General features: G+C 37.4%; 1 protein-coding gene across 3 annotated transcripts in view; it reads right to left on the bottom strand.

The window, feature by feature from the left end:
- Window positions 1-22,877, bottom strand: part of TTC6 (tetratricopeptide repeat domain 6) — a 242,888-nt gene that overhangs the window by 147,376 nt on the left and 72,635 nt on the right. For all 3 annotated transcript variants that reach the window (XM_063651570.1, XM_054449042.2, XM_054449043.2), the window contains 2 exons: window positions 10,962-11,072; window positions 8,259-8,465 (listed from right to left, as the gene is read on the bottom strand). In XM_063651570.1, coding sequence (XP_063507640.1) covers window positions 8,259-8,465; window positions 10,962-11,072 — 318 coding nt within the window. The remainder of the gene's footprint in view (window positions 1-8,258; window positions 8,466-10,961; window positions 11,073-22,877) is intronic.

Below are 22,877 nucleotides of genomic sequence, written 5' to 3'. Positions count from 1 at the left end.
TGGCTAATTTTTGTATTTTTAGTGCAGATGAGTTTTCAGCATGTTGGCAAGGCTGATCTTGAAATCCTGACCTCAAGTGATCCACCCACCTTGGCCTCCCAAAGTGCTAGGATGGCAGATGTGAGCCACCACACCTGATCAGTTTTACTCTATTGTGGTCAGAGAAAATGTTTAATATTGGTGTTTTTTTTAATGTTTTAAGACTTGTTTTGTGACCTAACATATGGTCTATCCTCGAGAATGACCCACATGCTAAGGAAAAGAATGTGTATTCTGCAGCCATTGGATGAAATGTTCTATAAATATCCATTAGATCCATTGCTCTATAGTGCAGATTAAGTCTGATGTTTCTTTGTTGAATTTCTGTCTATAAGACCTGTCCAATGCTGTAGGTGGGATGTTGAAGTTTTCAACTATTGTACTGGAGTCTCCCTCTTTGACTCCCTAATATTTGCTTCATAAATCTGGGCACTCCAGTGTTGGGTGCATATAAAATTAAAACCGTTATATCCTCTTGCTGAATTGACCCCTTTATGATTGTTTAGTGACCTTCTTTTTCTCTTCTTATAGTTTTTTTCCTGAAATCTATTTTGTCTGATATAAGTATAGAGATTCCTGCTCTTTTCTGGTTTCCATTGGCATGGAATATCTTTTTCCATCCCTGTATTTTCAGTCTATGTGTGTCTTTATAGATGAAGTGCATTACTTATAGGCAACAGATCAATCAGTCTTATTTTTTTAATCCATTCAGCCACTCTGTGTCTATTGATTGGAGAGTTTAGTCCATTCATATTCAATGTTATGATGGATGAGTAAGGACTTTTTCTTGCCATTTTGTTATTTGTTTTCTGGTTATTTTGTGGTCTTCTCTTCCTTCTTTCTTTCCTGTCTTCCTTTTAGTAAAGGTGGCTTTCTTTGGTGATATGATCTAGTTTCTTGCTTTTTATTTTTTGTGTATCTGTTTTTGTGTATCTGTTGAATGACTTTTGTTTTGAGGTTATCATGAGGCCTCCAAATACTGTCTTATAGTCCATTATTTTAAACTGAGAACAACCTAACACTGTTTTCATAAACACACAAACAAGCAAGTAGAAAAGAAAAAAAACTAATAAAGCCTCTACACTTTAACTTTATTCTCCTGCTTTTTATCTTCTTGTTTCTATTTATATCTATGGTACTGTCTATATCTTGAAAAGTTGTTATAGTTATTATTTTTTGTTGGTTAATCATTTAGTCTCTCTACTTAAGATAAGTTTACACACCACATTTATGGTGGTATATTCTGTTTTTCTGTGTACTTACTATTACCAGTGAGATTTGTACCTTCATATTATTATTTATTCCTCATTATCATGCTTTTCTCTCTGGTTGAAGTACTCCTTTTAGTATTTCTTGTAGGACAGGTCTGGTGTTGATAAAATGCCTCAGCTTTTGTTTGTCTGGGAAAGTCTTTATTTCTCCTTCATGTTTGAAGGATAATTTCACCAGATACATTATTCTAGGGTTAAAGTTGTTTTTATTCAGCACTTTAAGTATGTCATGCTACTCTCTTGTGGCCTGTAAGGTTTCCACTGAAAAGTCTGCTGCTGGGCATATTGGAGCTCTATTGTATGTTGTTTCTTTTCTCTTGCTGTTTTTGAAATCCTTTCTTTATCCTTGACCTTTGGGAATTTAATTATTAAATGCTTTGAAGTAGGCTTCTTTGGGTTAAATCTTCTTGGTGTTCCATAGCCTTCTTGTACTTGGATAGTGATATCTTTCTCCAGGTTGGGGAAGTTCTCTGTTATTATCCCTTTGAGTAAACTTTCTACCTCTATGTCTTTCTGTACATCCTCTTTAAGGCCAATAACACTTAGATTTGCCCTTTTGAGATTATTTTATAGATTGTGTAGGTATGCTTCATTGTGTTTTATTCTTTTTTCTTTTGTCTCCTCTGCGTATTTTCAAATAGCCTGTCTTTAAGCTAATTAATTATTCCTTCTGCTTGATCAATTCTGTCACTAAAAGACTCCGATGCATTCTTCAGTATGCCAACTGCATTTTTCAACTCCTGAATTTCTGCTTGATTCTTTCTAATTATTTCAATTTCTTTGTTAAATTTCTAAGATAGAATTCTGAACTGATTCTCTGTGTTATCTTGAATTTCTTTGAGTTTCTTCAAAACAGGTATTTTGATGTCTCTATATATTTTGAATGTATCTCTATTTATCTCAGGGTTGGCCCTTGGTGCCTTATTTAGTTCATTTGGTGAAGTCATGTTTTCCTGGATCATTGTGATACTTGTAGATATCTGTCTGTGTCTCAGCATTGAAGAGTTAGGCATTTATTGCAGACTTTGCAGTCTGGGCTTGTTTGTACCCATCCTTTTGGGGAAGGCTTTCCAGATATTCAAAAGGAGTTGGGTGTTGTGATCTCAGCTGTATCTGCTTTAGGGTGGGGGACCCCAAGCCCAGTAATGCTGTTGTACTTGCAGACTCATAGAGGTACCACCTTGATGGTCTTGAACAAGATCTGGAAGAATTCTCTGAATTACTAGGCAGAAACTCTTGTTCTCTTCCTTTACTTTGTCCTAAACAAACAAAGTCTCTCTCTCTTTCTCTCTCCCCTGAGCCAACTGGAGCTGGGGATGAAGTGACACAAGCACCCCTGTGGCCTCTATTCCTAGGACTGCACTGGGTCAGACCTGAAGCCAGCACAGCTCTGGGTCTCGCTCAAGGCCTGCTATAACCACTCCCTGGCCACTACCTACGTTTGCTCAAAGACCCAGAGCTCTACGATCAGCAGGTGGCAAAACCAGCCAGGCCTATGTCATTTGCAGCAAATTCGCTCAGGCCCCGGGTGCCATCCAGGAGCCAGGGACTACAGTCAAAAACCTTAGACGTCCATCTGACATCCTATTGTACTACAGCTGAACTGGCACTCAAACCACAAAATGAAATCCTTCCCACTCTTCTCCCCACTTTTCAAAAGCAGAGGAGCCTCTCTCTGTGGCCACTGCCACCTGAGGCCCACGAGGAGTATTGCCAGACTCCTGCCAATGTTTCCTCAAGGCCTAAGGGCTCTTCAGTCAGCTTGTGGTAAATGCTGCTTGGCCTGGAACTCATCCTTCAGGGGAGTGGGCTTCCCTCTGGCCTAGGGCAGGTCCAGAAATGGTGTACAAGAGCCAATTCCTGAACTCAAGGACCCCAAGAGCCCACTTGGTGCTCTACTCCCCTATAGCCAAGCTGGTTCCTAAGGTGCAATACAAAGTCTTCTTTACTTTTCCATCCACTTTTCCCAAGCAGGGGTCTCACCCTGTAGCCACCACAACTGGGAATGCGCCGAGTCTCGCCTGAGACTAGCAAGTCTCAGAGTCTCACCCAAGGCCCTCAACTGGTATCCTTTCTAGTTATTCAGAGCCCAAGGACTTTTCAGTTAGGAGGTGATGAATCTTACCACAACTGAGTCCTTCTCTTCAAGGCAGCCCAGGGCATGTCTAGAAATGTCTGGGAGCTAGGGCCTCATGACACTGACCAGTGCCCTATCCTGCTGTGGCTGAGTTTGGTATGTAAGACGCAAAACAAAGTCTTCCCCACTCTTCCATCTCCTCTTCTAAAGCAAAAGGAAGGAGTCGCTTTTGGAGCCATGAGCTATGCAGCCTGGGGTTAGGGGAGGAGTTATGCCAGCACTCCTTAGCTGCCCTGGCTGATGTCTCAGTAGGTTGCATGCCTCCCTAGTCCACTATCTCTGAGCCCAGTTCAACCCTAGGACTTACCTACTTGTTGCAGTACTTGTGGCCTACATTGCCCTTCAAATTTATTTGGGGCCTCCGAGCATGTTAGCCTGTGGTGGCAAGGCTTTTAAGAAATCAAGCTCTGACCACTGAGATCAGCTATTCCTCTCTGGCTAGGGCTCATTTAAATGCACCCTCTGTGGGCAGGCACCAGCTGAGTTTGGTTAAGTTTTGGGTTCTGCTGTAACAAGACAGCACTGAGTTCAATACTTCACACCTGCCGGCTCTCCCTCTCCCCAGGGCACAGAAACACTCTCTGCACCACCCCTCTGCTGCCAACGGGTCGGGGAGGGGTGGTGTCAGCAATGCAAGACTATTTTCCCTACGTCTTCAATGCCTCTTTCAGTGATAACGAAGTTACAGTCAGGTTCTGTGTCCTGGTGTACTGTGGAGTGGAGGGGACAATCAATGGAGCCTTCTATTCCACCATCTTGCTCCACCTCCTCCAGACAAATCTTACCAGTAGCGTTTTTGATGCTATCTACAAATTCAATCAGCAAGTTTTCCATTTTCTCATCTGATATGGTCTGACTTTGTCCCCACCCAAATCTCATCTCGAATTGTAGCTCCCATAATTCCCTCATGTTATGTGAGGGACCCAGTGGGAGATAAGTGAATCATGGGGGCAGTTTCCTCCATACTGTTCTCATGGTAGTTAATAAGTCTCACAACATCTGATGGTTTTATAAGGGGAAACTCCTTTCTCTTGGCTCTCATTCTCTTCTCTTGTCTGCCACCATGTGAGACACACGTTTCACCTTCCACCATGATTGTGAGGCCTCCCCAGCCATGTGGAACTGTGAGCCCATTAAACCTCTTTCTTTTGTAAATTTCCCAGTTTTGGATATGTCTTTATCAGCAGCATGAAAACAGACTAATACATCATCTAAACCATTAGGAAATATATTGAATTGGACACAGCCTTGTAGCAGTCCACAAGACTTCCATGTACTAGTTGTGCATCCTTTGCATAAGTAGTTACAAATCCATTTAGTAGTCCACCTGATCACAATCTCCTCTACAAAACCATCACTGGGAGGCTTTCATAAGCAGGTTGCTGAGATTCCAATGATAATAGCAATAACTAATGTTTATTGAGTTTTCTGTGTGTCAGGCATTGTTCTAAGTGCTTTATGTTGTAGCATCTACATATGATCCTCACAAAAACAATATGAGGTGGGTATTGTCATTATCCTCATTTTACAATACAGACATATAGTAGAGTTCAGTACTTTGCCTAAGGTCACACTACTAGTAAAGGGAAAAGACAGGATTCGGTCCTTGGACATCTAGTTGCAGAGCCTGTGCTCTTCCCACGATACTCATGTTGAACACCAGGTCTAACATTTTCATGATATTCAGTCCAGGAATTCTAGGAAAATAAATGAGGTTAGTCTTCCATGGCTTATCCTTAAGGGACTCATACTCCAAGTGACTACCACTTCCTTTAAGAAGGGTTCAAACACAATTCTTTTAATGAGTCATTTAATAATTCTAGAGTTTTGTCCAAGATCAATGCATAGATTGCAGAAATCTCAACCCTTACACTTAAAAAAAATAAAAGTCATATTTGCAGTTGCCAGTCTCCAGGCATTGGCACCTCTCCCACTGTAGGAGCTCCCCAAAGCTGCTGCTGAAAGGTGCAACAAGCTTAAACCCATCTATCTGAGTCATCCAACAGGCTCAGATATCCAAGTTAACTCTTAAAATCTTTTAGAAATCTTGGACTTTAAGTTTCTATTATGAATTCTTCTTTCTAAACATCATTCTCCCTGTCAGATTCAAAAGACACAAAGCATAAGTTTATCAGCTTCCTTTTCTCTTTGTTATACTTATGTTTATTTAAAACCTTAACCTTTTTCCAAAAATAAATTAAGGCAGCTGTCATCTCTTGTCATCACACTATTCATCTATATGACAGAGTTATCTTTCTTTTTATTCCGCCTCTCTTTGCTCCAAAACTAACATCAAAAATACTTGTTTTTGTTCTTAACATTATTCCTAGGACTAAACCCATTCTGGATCTCGGCTTTCTTGGTACAATTTTATAACAACATGCCACCTTTATATTTTTCTATGGATATGCATTTCTATGGATATTTTTAAAACTCTAAATGCAATAGATTACTCATACATGTTTTGTGAGAATTTGGGAGATTTAGGGCATTCCCATACCTGTTAAACTTTCTTCCATTTATAATATCAGGTCATGTGATCATATCTATATTTTTTATAGACTTTCACTGACATTTTCTAAAATGTTCAACCATCCGATTATTGGCTTTGGGTCAGTTACTTCTTCACAGAATCACTATTATTTCTATCTAACTTTCTTTTGTTCGTCATGATTTAGACAAAAATACTAATCACCTTCATTATACTAACGAGCTTGTAGGAGTAGAAATGGCCAATTAGATAAGGATTGATCAAAGTCTCTGCTTTTTCTGCTGAACAAGACCTTCCAACATATATCTGAGCAATTAAAGTCCTGCATTGTTCCTTTATCACACCTCTGTGCTACTTCTGTTTAATCATGTCAGAAAAGGTCTTCTTGTCCCCTTAATCCTCAACCTGGCCAGGCTTGCTGGAGTATATTGTTCGTCATTTTGCTAACATTTTGAGCAGAAATGCTAGAAACTAACCTTATGGACTCAAATGTCCACATACAGTGTAAAGTTCATGGATAACAACTGATCTTGGGATGTTAACACAAATAAATAAATACGTGATTCTTGGAGAAGACTTGGTGGGAATAGTTCAGTGCTATTTTATGGCATTTCTGAAGGGTTCCACAATATCCCACAACAATAAGGCATAATATTTTATTAGACATTCTCTTCTCCTCCCCTTGAAACATTTCTCATTTCAAAGTCTTTTTAATCCGTTCACCAAGTCACTCTGATCAAAACATTCTTCCTAGAATGCTTCTTAGAAACATCCAAATGCATGCTTTGTAAAGAGCATGACTGATGGGGTCAGTCACCAACCACAGGATAAGACCCTTGTCCCTGGAAGCAGTGGTGGATTTCCTCTGGTCAACTATTACTTGTGGATCTTCTTTATTACCTGTTATTCATGGAAGATCAATAGGCTAGTGTCATGTAGGATAAACCTGAGAAAACAGGGCTTGAGAAATGAAGAATAACTACTGCATTAATTCAGACATAAGGTCACCAGGACCCAGACTAGGATGGGGTAACTAGAAAAGAGAAGAAAAATAACATTTGGGAATAATATTTGGGAAATTCCAAGCCTTGGAGACTGATTTATATGTAAACAGCAAGGGAAGAGGAAGGCCACAGACAAATCCCAGGTTTCAGAGTTGGGAGTCTCCAGCAAAAATTGAAGAATGAGTAATGGCCAGTTGACCTCAGTGAAGCATATTGGGAACATAGTCATTGGTGGGGAGGGGAGACCCAGAAGTAGAGGAATGACCCAGAAGTAGAGGAATTACCCAGAAAAGCTGTTTACCCAAGAAGGGGCATCCATCTGAATCAGTCTGGGAGAGGATTTCTGGTGATAATCAAGATGATATGCTGTGGTTCAAGGAAAAGGGGCTGTTTTTTTTAATACCAATAATATATCTATTTTTAAATAAATTTATTTAAGTAAAAAAGTGACTCAAATTAATGAAAAGAATTAATACAACAATCCTCCCTTATCTGTGAGGCATATGTTCCAAACCCCAGTGGATGCTTGAAACCTTGGATAGTACTGAACCTTATATACATTATGCTCTTTCCCATACATACATATTGATGATAAAGCTTAATTTATAAGTTAAGCACAGTATAAGATTAACAACAATAACTAATAATACAATAGAACAATTATAACATACTGTAATAAAAGTTATGTGAATATGGTCTCTCTCTCTCTCTCTCTCTCTCTAAATATCTTATTGTCCTATGTGTATTCATCTATTTCCACACTGCAGTTGACCACAACCAACTAAAGCCTCAGAAAGTAAAGCCATGGATAAGAGGAAACTTAAACCCTACAGTAAAGGCAGGGTGATATGCAAATATGATAAAAATTATGTAAACAATGGATAAAATGAATCTTGTAAACATTCTCACAGTAGAAAAAGACTCAGGGGTTAGTATGAACCTAAATGAGGTAAAGTTATAAAAGCTATAAAATTCACCAAGTTCTATTTCCTGGACTACAATTCCTGACTTCTTCGAGATGGTAACTAGAAGATTCTTGGCCAATTTCTGAAAGACCTAAACATTCCTTCCCTCCTTGAAAACCTGTTTTCTCTCCCCAGAGTTGCAATTAGAGTTGACACTAGAAACCCTCAAAAAACATGTTTTCTTTTCCTAAGTGGGCAACTTGCACTTCTGAGGCCCCCTTTTCAGAGTGAACACACCATCACCCCCGCCCCCAGCCCCATACCTTGGTCCTTGCCTGGGCCAATTCTTCACACCTGCACATCCTCAATTCTCACAACTCTTAGGTGTTTCCAACATAAATAGTTTCTTACCGTTAAAGACACCCGCTTGGCTTCTTTTGAATCACTTGTGGGCTGTCCATCTTCCAAAGGTTTACTTAATTCCTCTGCTGGCTGAACTTGCGAAATTTCCTGAGGTTTAAATACTATGCTTTCTGCTTCTGAGGGTCCCCATTCTATATCCTCTTGTTCAATCTGGAGAATACTTGACATGGTTTCAGGAAGTTCCTTATGCACACTCTGTTGGAAAAAGTAAATGTGCAAGAATGCTTTTTTTTCTTAATTGGTCCTTCTAGGCTTTTCAGTGATGCAACAGTTTCTATCTGACAACAAGATGAATATGAAAACGCACGCTTGAAACTAAGCATAGGTGATAAGTTTCCTCTGAAGATTTAGAAAGAGAAGCTCAAATTGACTTAAGAAAAATGTGAAGGCTGGCAAATTATTTTCCTCAGCCCTTGTCTCAGAAACTACAGCCACCCCACAGTTGTTATGGGTAAAAGATGGCATACAATACCAAATACTATGAAATTTTCTTTATTATGCAAGAAGGTATAGCTAGACCAATAAATTTAATTTTGTAAAATAGAACTTTAATCTTGAGCTCATGTTGGTTCTTTTTTTTTCCATATCACAAGTCATCAAGCAGGAGCTCATGTTTTTATAAAGCTACTGGATAGTGTTATGGTAAGATTAAGAAAATGTTTTTAACCAGATGGGACTGAATTCAAATCCTGGATCTGTTAATTAATAGATGTTTGACCTTAGCCAAGTTACTTAAACTTTTTTAGCCTCATTTTTGTCACTGGTCATCAGGATAGGCTATGCCCAACTAAAAAAAAAAATTAGTGGTTCAACACACTGGGGCAGTGTGTTCACTACAAATCAAAGTGGCTCTTTAAGGCAGGTATATTTCTCATGGTAGCTCAGCCATCTAGGCTGCTTCCAGGTTGTAGTTCCTTCACACCAGAACACAGCTTCTATGGTCACCACAGAACAGGGACCATATCACTTTCCTTCACACCCCATGGCCACAAACAGCTACATGACCCCATCTAACTGCAAGAGGGTGGGGCACATTTGAATATTTAGCAGGGAGCCATTCAGCTGCTCCACTCGCTTGAATCACATCTTTACAAGGGATATATCTTTTTTGTACTTAGTTTTTGTGTGTGTCCTCTGCAAGCTGAGGAAGAAAGAAGCCAATAGTGACTCAGTCCAAGTCCAAAATTTTCAAAGGTAGGGAATCTGACAATGCAGCCTTCAGTCTGTGGCCAAAGGCCCAAAAGCCCCCGGCAAACCACTAGTGTAAGTCCAAGAGTCCAAAGGCCAAAGAAGCTGGAGTCTGATGTCTGAGGGCAAGAGGGATGGATGGAAGCATCCATGACCTGGTACCAAGTCGAAAGGTATTTTACCTCTAAAGAAGTGGGTCAGCTTCCTTATAAAAAGCCAGAAGCCAGAAGAGGTCCAGTGATTGCCTGTAAATGTCAATGCTTAGGGAATAGTTCCAGCAGAATTACAAATACATTAATATTTTTGTTTAACTCTTTATTTTAAATAATCAAGATGATATCTAAGCTAGATATCTGACTGTTGCCTTTTTCACAGTTTCCTTCAAAATGGTATCTTTCCTTATACTTTACATGAATGTAGTGAATGGCATTAAGTTTATTCTATTAATGAAGATTTCTATTTTGCTAAACCTAACTGATATTGTATTTTCAGTTTACTATACCTGTTAGAGGCGTCGAGGTCAGAAGTTTTGATATCTATTTGCAAACGGTGGCAACTAGAGGCAGCTACCCTAGATGTCAGTCTTAAGTCCATAGCATATGTGGTAAGGCTTCCTAATTGATATATCCACATTCTATTACAAAGGGATACTAGTACCATTTCATGCTGGATCATGAGGCTGGTGATAAGAATAGAAAGGAGAAAGAGATATGGCCCCAAAGCATCTCAAACTCTAGTAGTTCTACCATTTGTGGTAACTCTAACATTACAGGACCCGTAGTTTTTGTGAAAAGAAAAAATTCCATGCACTTTCTGAACATGATATGCTAACCTAAAAATGAAATATGATCACAATTTTATGTATGTGGGGGTCATATTTTCAGGAACCAAAGGAGCTTGTTATTTAACGGTAACATTTTATGAACTCTTTGTAGAGGAACTGGCCTTCAGGCTATCACTTTTCTATGTAAATGTGAGTTTCTATACACAAGGAGATACTTTCCATTCACAAGGAATATGTTCCAGATTACTTTGAATTCAATGGTTATTTTACCAATGACAGATAAAAAGAAAGCTTTATTTCCAAAACAAATTTCTGTCACCAACTGTCCATATTTCTCAACCAAATTCTCCCCTTACAATGCTTTTAACAATTCTTCTAGCTGAATACAGACAAAAGTAATGCTTTCTTAGAAGCTAACAATTTTTAATTAATTATCCAACTACCTTCTAGATCTAAATGTCTCTAAATCAGAATTGTTAAAATCTTCCCCTTCTAAAAAGAGTTTGGGGCCTTAGCTCAGAAGGTCCCTGGTAGCCAGCAACAGTGAGCCAAAATGGCCAAGACTCCCAGTGTGGTATCAAGTTAGATGTTCTCACAGGTAAACACACTTCTAAAATATATCAGAGAAATTTTTTTAACTCTCTATATAAACATTCAAGCAACAGGAAGCATGCTGTTACTTTAACAGAGGCAAGGAGGATTTTTATTAAAGACTTTACCATTTGCGATTCCTCAGCACCCATCTGGAATTTATACTCTGCTTGTATCTCAGGTGTTTCTACTTGCATAGGTGATGTTTTGAGGTACATTTTTCCCATTAAAGAAATATCCTTGAACGAGAAAAGGAAACAAAGTGATGCCAATTTTTAAAATCATTGAGGCACATTATTCATTATACTAAAATGCTAGTCAGTTTGTGTAGTAAATGAAAAATAGAGACATATAAACTAGTCAATAATACATGGTAAATGAATAAAGAAAAAACAATAAAGTAAGGGTGTGGTGGCTCATGCCTGAAATCCCAGCACTTTGGGAGGCCAAGATGGGTGGATCACCTGAGGTGAGGAATTTGAGACGAGCCTGACCAACATAGTGAAACCCCAACTCTAGTAAAAATACAAAATTAGCCAGGCATGATGGCACATGTCTGTAATCCCAGCTACTTGGGAGGCTAAGGCAGGAGAATCACTTGAACCCAGGAGGAAGAGGTTGCAGTGAGCTGAGATCATGCCATTGCACTACAGCCTGGACAACAAGAGGGAAACTCTGTTTAAAAAATAAATAAATAAATACATAAAAATAAAAATATTTTTGTCTATGTTTTCAATTTCATGGCTTTTTGCTGATCTCTATAAATATATTTTTAGATTTAACAAGATAATTAGGTAATATTAAGTCAGATGCTATAAAAAATGCTATTAAGTCAGATGCTATAAAACACTGCACAAGAAAGATAAAATCAAAACTAAAATTTAATGCAACCAAGGGCAAGAGGGAATATGCTTAAAACCTCACTGGATGGACTGTTAGTATCATTTTTACCATAGCTAATGACAATTGCAATGATACACTCTCTACTCAGTTGAGATGGCAAGAAGACAGTACACTCCAATTACTAACAATGGTCTAGGAATAAAGAGACCCAGGTTCTGTTCATCCAAACTGTGAAGCCACAAATCAGGCATCAACAGGCACATTATTTTGCTTTCCTTCACCTCAGTCTTATTACTTTTTAAATAGGCATTCAACTACATGACTTTTTTTTTGAAACAGAGACTTGCTCTGTCACCCATGCTGGAATGCAGTGGTGCAATCATAGCTCCCTATAACCTCAAACTCCTGGGCTCAAGCGTTCCTTTCACCTCAGCCTCCTGAGTGGCATGGACTACAAATGCATACCATAACACTCAACTAATGTTTTTGTTTTTTGTAGAGATGGGGTATCTCTACATTGCCTAGGCTGATCTTGAGCTTCTGGCCTTAAGGAATCCTTCCTCCTTGGCCTCCCAAAGTGCTAGGATTACACAGGCATGAGACACTGTGCCTGGCCTACATGAACTTTTAAGGTCCCTTTTTCTTCTAGCCTTTTAGTAATGTCAATGGCAAGATTCAAACTCCCATTGTACCTTAAAACTCTTATTTTTCTGCTTTTTATTTGCTTTATTAAAAGGATCTAATTCAGGCCATTGGCTTCTACTTCTGTCCTCTTGTTATAAATAACTATAAAACTGGACAAAATATTACAGCAACTCTTTTAGGATTTGACAACAGGCAGTGCAGAACTGTGATGACAGAGAATGGAAACAAATAAGGTAAGAGCTACAATTACCTGATTTCTGCCTGACACAATTTCCAGAACATGGCACAAAAAGGCAAAAGCCAAACAAAGCCCAAGTATCTTACTAAATTGAAGAGACAGAAATCAGATGAGAGGAGGACAAAGGGGCTAGAATTTGTAAGGAACAGTGTGGAGATGAGGGCACTGCATAGAGAAAGAGCTCCAGAAATCGGCATAGGGTCCTTGAGTCTTTGGCTGAAAGTCTGCCCATGCAATGGGGAAACCCATGAGGCTAGACAAAGAAACCCTGCCAGGGAAGAAAACAATTAGGAAAGAGCTGTAAGTCACAATTCCCAGAGCTCACACAAGGTTGGGATTCATTAGGTCTCCCACCAGACATGCAAGATACGTGGTACATTCATTATAAAGGCCAGAAGGATCATCTGTTAGTAGTAATGCTAAATTAACCCTTGAGTAAAGTCTTCTGTGGACGTTAACAATGCTTTAAAATAATTCTTGAAAAAATCAAGCTGCTCTTCAAGTAACTTAACTGCCTATCAGAACAAACTCCAACACTCTTTAAAGGAAGTCAATAAAACCCAATGTAAAATTCATAATGTCCAACATCCAATCAGAAGTTTCTGGTCACATGAAGAAGCACAAATATGTGATACATAACCAGGAAGAAAATCATACAAAAAGACCCAGAAATGACATACATTTTGGAATTAACAAATAAGGATCTTAAACTTCTAATATAAATATTTTAAGAGTTCAACATTAAATAAAAATGTAAGCATAAAGAGGAGCAAATGTAAGAAACAGAATGAAATGTGACATCTATAGATAGAACATACATCATCTAAAATAAAATTCTCACTGAGTGGAATTAACAGAAGAGAAAGACATTGTAGAAGAAAATGTCAGTTAACTTTAAGGCATATCAACAGGAACCATGCCAAATGAACCACAGAGAGAAATAAAACTGAAATAAAATGAACAAATACTCAGTCAAACATATATTTAATTGAGGTTCCAGAAAGGGATATGGGGAGTGACTGAAAATATTCACACACAAATGGCCAAAAATTTTCCAAATATCGTAACAGCTACAAACCCTCTAAGTTCAATGACCTCAGAGCAGAAACACACAAAGAACACTGCCCCAAGTTCACTGTCATCAGAGTAATAAAAATCAGTAATTCTAAAAAATCTCTTTATTTGCAAATGAATATGATTACACATATACAGAAAATCATAAAGAATACAAAAAAACCTACTAGAGCTAATAAACTAATTCACTAAAGTTGTAGGGTACAGGGTGAATACGTAAAAATAAGTTTTATTTCCAAACAACGAACAATCTACAAACACAATTAAGAAAACAATTCCATTTAAAATGCCATAAATTAGAATAAAATACTTAGAAATAAATTTAACCAAAAAAGCACAAGACTTGTATAAAATATTGGTGAAAGAAATTAAAGAAGTCCTAAATGAAAGAAAAGGCATCCTATGTCCATGGATTAAAAGACTTAATATTGTTAAGATGGCAAGACTCCCCAAAGCTATCTACAGATTCTTTGCAATCCCTATCAAAAACCCAAGGGCCTTTTTTTCAGAAATAGAAAAACTGATCCTAAAATTCATATGGAATTGAAAGTTCCCCTGAATAGGCAAAACAATGTTGAAAAAGAAAAATAAAGCTGGAGGACTTACACTTCCCTATTTCAAAATTTACTCTCAAACTGTAATAATCAAAACAGTGTGATACTAGCATAAGGATAGACATCTAGATCAATGGAATAAATGTAAGTCCAAAAATAAACTCATCCAACCCATGCTCAATCGACTTTTGACAAAGGTGCCAAAAACATTCAATGGGAAACAAATATACTCTTCAAATGGTCCTGGGGCAACTGAATATCAACATGCAAAAAAATAAAGTTGGACCCCTATCTCATATGATATACAAAAACTAACTCAAAATGGGTCAAATACCTGAATGTAAGACCTATAAACTGTAAGATTCTTAGAAGAAAACATATGAATAAATCTTCACTACCTTGGATTTGACAATAGCTTCTTAGATATAACAACAAAAGCATAAGCAACCAAAGAAAAAATAGACAAATTGGATTTTACCAAATTTAAAATTTCTGTGCATTGAGGACACTATGAAGAAAGTAAAAATGCAACCCACTGAATGGGAGAAAATATTTGTAAATCATTTGCCTGACAAGGGTCTAGTATTAGGAATATATAAGGAAGTCTTAGAAGTTAACAAAAAGACCAAAAGAAATTAAAAATGGGCAATGGACTCCTGGCTTTGAAGTTAATAATACTCTTTGGCAATAACACAAGTAGTTTTTAAGGTAGAAAAAAACAGCAGAAAGAAGCTTCAAAGGAAATATCCTGATTATTCGGCTTAAGAATTTCACTCCCTTCCTCTTCCTACCAGTTGTAAGTGTCCTGGCCACCCCACTATCTCTGACCATGATCCTCTAACTGATCATTCTTTAGTGTCAACAACTTTTGCATTTCTCAATTAAGCATTTCCCATACAAGAAAAGCAAGTTTTTTCCTCTCAGAATCACTGTCATTAATATCACCACGCAACAGAAAATTGTCTAGTACTCTTTCCTTTGAAAGAGTTTTGACACTAACATACAACAAGAATATTCTGGAAGTCATAGCACTAACTCTCTGCTGTGAATTATAAAACTCTGTGAATTGTTTGGCGAAAGTGAGAATATAATCATAGGAGACAGACAACAAATTTTCGTTTCTATATAGTCAAAAATTGGGCAAAGTATTTTTGAAATTTCTCCAAAGAAGATATACAAAAGCCAACAAGCACATGAAAAGATGACCAACACAAATGATCAGGGAAACACAAATCAAAATCACAATGAGATACCACTTTATACTCACTAGGATGGCTATAACAAAAAAAAAAAAAAGGAAGAAAATAACAAGACTTGACTAGGATGCAGAGAAACTGGAATCCTCGTATGCTGCTACCGGGAATGTAAAATGGCACAGCCACTGTGGAAAGGTTTGATGGTTCCTCAAAAACTTGCATATTATTACCAATTGACCCAGCAATTCCCCTTTTAGGAATATGCCCAAAAAAAACTGAAGGCAGGTATTTCAATAGATATTTGTACACTGATGCTATAGCAGCACTATTCACAATAGACAAAAAGTGTAAACAAGCCAACTGTCCATTCATGGATGAATGAATAAACAAAATTTGGTATATCCATACAATGGAATACCATTCAACCAACAAAAGTAATGAAGTACTGATGTATGCCACGATGTTGGATGAATCTTGAAAACATTACACTAATGGAAAGAAGCCAGACACCACAGGTCATAAATTGTATGACTCCATTTATATGAAACATCCAGAATAGGTAAATCTATAGAGAACAAACCCAACTTGTTGTTGCCAGGGCCTGTAGGGTATGGGGAATGGCAAATGACTGTTTAATGTGTATAGTGTATCCTTTTGGAAGGATGAAATGGTTTTGAAACTAAATGAAGGTGATGGCTGCTCAACATTGCAAATGTTGATGCCACTGAATTGTGTACTGTAAGATGGTTAATTTTACATTATGTGAATTCACCTCAGTGTAAAAAAAAAGTAATTGGATGTGATGAGCACTTGAAAATAGTAGGTACACAACAAATGTCATTTCCCTGCTCCTTAGACATTTTTAACTAACATAGCAGTAAAATTTATACGTGACAGTTACTACATTGCCCAGTGACACAAGGATTAATTTTTGTTTGTCTATAGTCTAGTAAAGCCAGAGAAATAAAAAAAAGACATGTAATGTAAAAAAATATTTTATTGACAACAATAATTTTGTTAGTGTTCGATCTAAAGTTTAATAGCAAAGAAACCCAAATCGATATAGAGGTAACAGGTGAGAGTAAAAATAATGCGCTTTATTCAACATTAGGAAATCCATTAATTTATAAGTCAAATGTAAAAACATACAATGATCTTCATGGTACTCTCAAGTGTAAATCACATGGAAGGTGGAATGATAAAGTGGTTGAACACACATGCTCTGCTTTTGGCTTCAAATCTTGACTCAGTCACTTTAGGACATTCTCAAGCAAATTATTCAACCTCTCAAGTTTGTAAAATGGGAATAATAATAGCACATACCTCATATGCTTATTATGAGGATTAAATGATAGAATACATGCAAACAGAAAGTGTCATAAATAATAATAGTTATTGTTCACATTAAAATAAAAAGCAAAATAAGGACGCCTATTGGTACCACCATAATTTGACATTATACTGGAAATTCTAGATATGAAACAGAAAAGAACATAATTATAAGAAATGAACTAACCACATAACTGTTACTTGAAGAGGCTACTACTATATACCTAAAATTCCCAAAATAATCTGTAGAGTTATTCAGACAGAAAATCAATTCACCAAAACCAAATTCAGAAATTTAGAAAATGAGAAAAGGAACAAAATCATGAAAGTAACAAAAATTATAAACTACCAAAACAGTGCCTTAGGAAATGTCAGGAAAACAAACAAAAAAAAATGACTGAGACATAAAAATTGACTTGAATCAGAAAATTTGGATTTTGGACTAAAAAAAATCAAAAAGAAAAATTTTAAGTAGCACAATTAGTATTTTGTTTAACGTGTATTAATTCTACCTTGTCTCCCTGAGTTATAAACTGTAACTAGTAGTTTATTTCTACATTCTCCACAGAGTCTGCCAAAGTGTTAAACAAATTTTTTTAACTCCGTACACAATTGAAAATTTATAAATCTGTAAGCAGTCCAGCTTCACAATTCTGGATACATTTTTTTAATGTGTTTCATAGAGCAGTTTCCACCTATGGCATGTAACAGAATCCAAAATGTCCAAGCTGGAAGGACCTTGCAGGATCAGTAAAACCCGAAGGACACCCAAATTTCACAGACACTGAAACCAAAGCTTTGAGGCTTAAAGGGTGCTGTTTAGTATTCAAAACAAACAGACCACATGGTCTTTCCCCTAAACTGCTTCAAGCAGATGGACAGCAACAGAAGCAGCAGTGTTCCTGTGGCCTGTTAGGCAGGCCCAGTATTTTCTCAATCATCATTAAAAGAAGGAGTAGAGAGAGCAGCTGCCCTCTACTCTTCGTCATGCAATCCAGGTTCTCCTCAAATGACACTGGCCCAAATAGCATAGGCCAAAAGAGTGTTTCTAAAATATACCCTTTTATGATTTCATCAGCACTTAGTCAAGCTGCACTGCCTTTAGATAACTTACTGTAAAGCTCAAGGTTTAGAAAGAAGGAAAGAAAAGGCATTGTATGGCCCTAAACAATATTTGTCCACACAGATTACTTTCTTGAGAAACTGTCCTGATCTGCATTAACTTTCTCTTGCTTCCTGCGGCAAAATCCTGATGGCACTGGCCTGTGGAATCGTCCTTACAGGCACAAGAATGTATCAGGGCTGCTTGACATCCGTTCTTACCCCTTGTGACTCTTTAAATTAAACATTTATATGATTGCTCTGGGTGACTGGACCCTGTATTCCATAGACCTGTTGGCTCTAAAAATGTGATTTGATAAAGAAAAAAAATGGAATTTGAACAGCTGCCATATAAATTTAAACATCAAAATTGCTACAGGCACTATCTATAACTAAATGTGTATAGCATCTTTTACGCAAAGTCCTAACAGAACATAGTCCATTACTTAAACCTGTTCAAAAACTACAGCAGTTCCAGAAACATAACATTATTGGGTTTCAAGTAAATTCTACTTTTTATCATATCACTTCTCTGATAGCTACCCTATACAAGAAAACTACAGTGCTTTTAGTAAAAAAAAAAAAGAGGCATTCATGAAAAGCTTGTTTAAATCAAGTCATCTAAAACAGATGCAATGCAATAGAAAAAAATATTTCCAGAATATGATAATGCCTATGGTTGGGTAATGCACTATTCTTTATTCCTTGACATTCATACTAGAAAAGACAACAAAAAATCCAGACTTTTTGTTTCAGAAGGCTATGGTGAAATCTAAGTTAATATGCCTGATTCTAGGTTATAGCATCTGATATTTCAGGTATGACATCCCTTTGAATTACGTACCAACTGTTGAGTGACTTATGACGAGCTATGCAAGCAGCACTGTGCCACAGCACTCCAGGGCTAGGAATCCAAGAGAAATATAAGTCAAGATTCTTTCCCTCAAGAAGTTTCAGTTAGTTAGAGAGATGAAAACAACGGACGAAGAATAATGTTTTTCAAAATGCAAAGCGGTAAATTTAATCAAGCATAATTATTATGCACAGGCTCCAAGTTCAATAGGAATCTAATTTATTTAGAGAGATGAGGATAAGAGTATAAATATCAGAGGATGTACCAGTTTTAGTTATGCTAGTGAAAAATTAATGTGAAGAAGAGCTGGGTTCTGGGTCAAGGGATGGAGGGAGGGGAAATGCAGTTCTTATCTCATATTTTAATATAAGACCACATGAAAATAATTATGCATCTATATCAATGAATTTTGAAAGTTAATATGCCTCTTTTGTTTATTTAGTTAACAGTATTCCATAAAACTAAAATTCCCAAGACACAAACTGAGTGTATTAGTCTGTTTTCACACTCCTATAAAGAACTGCCCGAGACAGGTAATTTTCAAAGTAAAGAGGTTTAATTGACTCACAGTTCTGCATGGCTGGAGCCCTCAGGAAACTTACAATCATGGTGGAAGGTGAAGCAGGCACCTTCTTCACAAAGCAGCAGGACAGTGTGAGCACAAAGGAAAAAATACCATTGATAAAACCATCAGATCTCATAAGAATTCACTCACTATCACAAACAGAATGAGGAACTGCCCCCATAATCCAATCATTTCCCTTCCTCAACACATAGGGATTACTGGACACTCCCTAGACATGTGAGATTACAGTTAAAGATGAGATTTGTGTGGAGATACAGAGCCAAATCACATCACTGAGGAAGGATGGAAACATATTTGCTATGTCTTACCAAATGACACTACATCTCAAAAATACTGTTTTTGCTGTTCCTGAATCAAACAATGAATTCCAGTAATTTTCTTACATGTTTTCTATTGTAAAACCGTTCAAAATGTTAACTAATATTAACTAATATAAAATTCAACAAATTAATATGTGTTCACCTATCCTGATGTTCAACAAAAACATTTGTAGTACCACTTGCAGATCTTATTTCAAAAAGGCTCTAGTAACTATTGTCCAAGATGATCCCCAATGATTCCCACCTCCTGAATGGTCACCTCCTCAATGAATAGGGCAGACCTATGTAATCAATAAGATACAGCAGAAATTACAGTGTGTGGCTATTTCAAAAAAATATATGGCAAGTTCCACATTGCCCTCTCTAGATCACTCGTTCTAGGGGAAGCCATCTGTCTTGTGATAACAACACTTAAGCAGTCCTATGGGGAGGTCTCCTGCCAACAACCAGCACCAAATTGCCAGTCTTATGACTGAGGCATCCTGGGAGCAGATCCCTCAGTCTCAATCAAGTCTTCAAACGATAGCACCCCCAGACAAGATCTTGACACAACCCCACAGGCTAGAATTACATAGATAAGTTGCTCCTAGATTCACTACCCACAAAAACTGTGTGAACTAAATGTGCATTGTTTTAAGCTGCTATATTTTGGGGTGATTTGTTGCACAGAAATAAACAACTTTAAAAAGTCTCTAAAACTCTAGCTCTTCAGATATTTCATGGCATTTCCTAAAGAACCTAAAATCTCAAAATCTCATAATTTTTATTATTTAGGTATGTGTTTCTTCATTATTACCTGTTATTGCGTAATTTTTCTTAGCCTTTTTAAAAGATATATATTGCTTTACAAAACCCATTAAAAAGTGAGCTGGTTTGGCTCAGCACAGTGGCTCACACCTGTAATCCCAGCACTTTGGGAGGCTGAGGCAGGCGGATCACTTGAGGTCAGGGGTTCGAGACCAGCCTGGCCAACATGGTGAAACCCCATCTCTACTAAAAATACAAAAATCAGCTGGGCATGATGGTGGACGCCTGTAATCCCAGCTACTCGGAAGGCTGAGGCACCAGAATTGCTTGAACCTGGGAGGTGGAGGTTGCAGTGAGCCAAGATTATGCCACTGCACTCCAGCCTCGGCAACAGAGGGAGACTCAAAAAAAAAAAAAAGTGAGGTAGTTTGTGCTAGATCCTTAGGAAAAACACAAAGTACACGTGTTAACAAAACATACCGTGTAATACTTAATATGCCCTCCTTTGTCCCACATAATTATCCCAAATATCACGAAATGCATTTAATCATCTAACATTTCACTATATTGTCAGTAACTTTGAAAGACACATTCCATGTGTCATTGCTACAGTATTTGTGAAAACCATGGAATTACAGAAAACTAAAGAGCTTTCTGTAGGCAAGACTTGTCATAAGCCCACACCAAGAACATAGTTCTTTATCCTATTATTAAACAAAGCCAATGAGAGAAACCCTGTAAGTCCCCTAACAAACAGAAATCTGTATTTAATAACATCTAACCTATGTTTATATTTTAGGTAATATATATACCTTCCCTAATTAAGATGAAGAGTGATTGATTCATATCACCTGTGAAAGAGCATTAATAATCAGCCATCAGTTATCTCTTCTCCATACTAAATTCCATCTCCTCCAAATTTTTCTCATACGGATCTGGGAGACGAAATGATAAATTTTAAGAAGAATCCACAAGAATATTCTCTTAAGCCTCCTAATCTCACAGAGGATTTAATAACATAAATAAATACTTCAATAATAAAATTCAGAGCCTCAAGAGTAAGCATATTTTTGTTTACATCATTCAACAAATATTTATTTATAGAGTGACTTCTAAGTCCAAGGAATTATATGAGGTGATATGAAGGATGAAAAAGCAAAAGATATATAATCTTGCCTCCAGATTGTTTATGGTCTTATAAAACAAATTCAGCATTCATTTGATCCATCCTACTAAAAATAGAAAGACAAAAGTCTATTATGATCACTTACGTAGTCACAGCTTAGATGAACATATATATTGATGTGTAGATAAATAACAATAATACATGTTGTAAGAGAGGCACAAAGTAAACTTGTACCAAGGAGTTCGGGCAAGGAAGGGGAATATTATATTTAGAATAGAAGGCAGCACTTCCTTAAAATAGTTCTTAAGAAAGAAGTAGAAACTAAATGTGTCCAGTGGATACAAAGAGAACTGCAAGTGGAGAAACACTCCTTAGATTGATTTTCAGATCCTTTCTCTTCCCCTGGGGCAGGTGCACATGTGTCACTTACTGTACTCAAACAGGGTTAGGATGGAAAGCACCTTCACATTGGCTCCCTCACTCCCCATCCCCAGCTGCACTTCCAAGAGGTAGTGATGAGCCCCATGGTTGTGTGCTTATTTGGTTCTCTAACATGGTTTTGCTCACAGCCAGATTCTAATTCAAAAGGGAAATCACTCCATTAATTTCATTTATATGAAGCTGTGGAAACTTTTACCACATTATTCACTTCTTTCATTTCCCTTCTCTCACTTTGCAAAAAAGACAATCTTTGGGCAGAAGCAATGAGATTATTCAAGTTATCAAGCTATTCACTCAAGGTTTTCAGTTGGAAGCATCAGAAACAGACTCTTATCATGTAGGGGGTATGGAAAGGCTGTCTGGATTAACAGAATCAGTGAGGGAAGGACCAAAGAAGTCACAGAACCAAGAAGCAAGAGACATCACAACAGTCTTTAAGCAATAATAAACTTTCCAAGGTTCCTCATGACTCAATGACCTGGAATGAATCCTTATCATCCCTTTCATAAACAGACATGGTATGTTCAGGAAATTTTAAAATTCAGTGGATTACTGGTGTGGTAAATTTTGTAGTAACAGCCTCAATTTTTCACCTCTCACTCTGTCCACACCTTTTGCCATGTGACTTTGCAGTTTTTTTCCATCAAGAGGCAAAGTTTATTTTTCTGCCTCCTGACTCTGGATGTATCCATCAGTCTCTGGATTTATCCATTTTATTGCTTTAGCCAGTAAAATGGGCCAAAAGTAATGATGCACCAATTCCTACCCTAGGACTCAAGAGCTTGCAGGTTGCTCTTTTGAACTTCTTCTGTTACTATGAGAAGTGCATGCCTTGTCAATCCACTAGTTCCAGGGGGATAAAAGTGCATGGAGGTCCCTGGTCTAAATATGCCACATGGAACAGAGCTGACCAAGCTAAAGTCTCCAGCCAGAATAGAACCCAGCCTAGATTAGCTGACTCCAGCCAATCCACAAAGGTGAGAGCTATAAT

This window comes from Pongo pygmaeus, chromosome 15 (assembly GCF_028885625.2).
Source record: "Pongo pygmaeus isolate AG05252 chromosome 15, NHGRI_mPonPyg2-v2.0_pri, whole genome shotgun sequence".
Classification (NCBI taxonomy): Eukaryota; Metazoa; Chordata; class Mammalia; order Primates; family Hominidae; genus Pongo; species Pongo pygmaeus.
The sequence above is the reverse complement of the archived record's forward strand: the minus strand, read 5'-3'. Positions and strand labels throughout refer to the sequence as shown.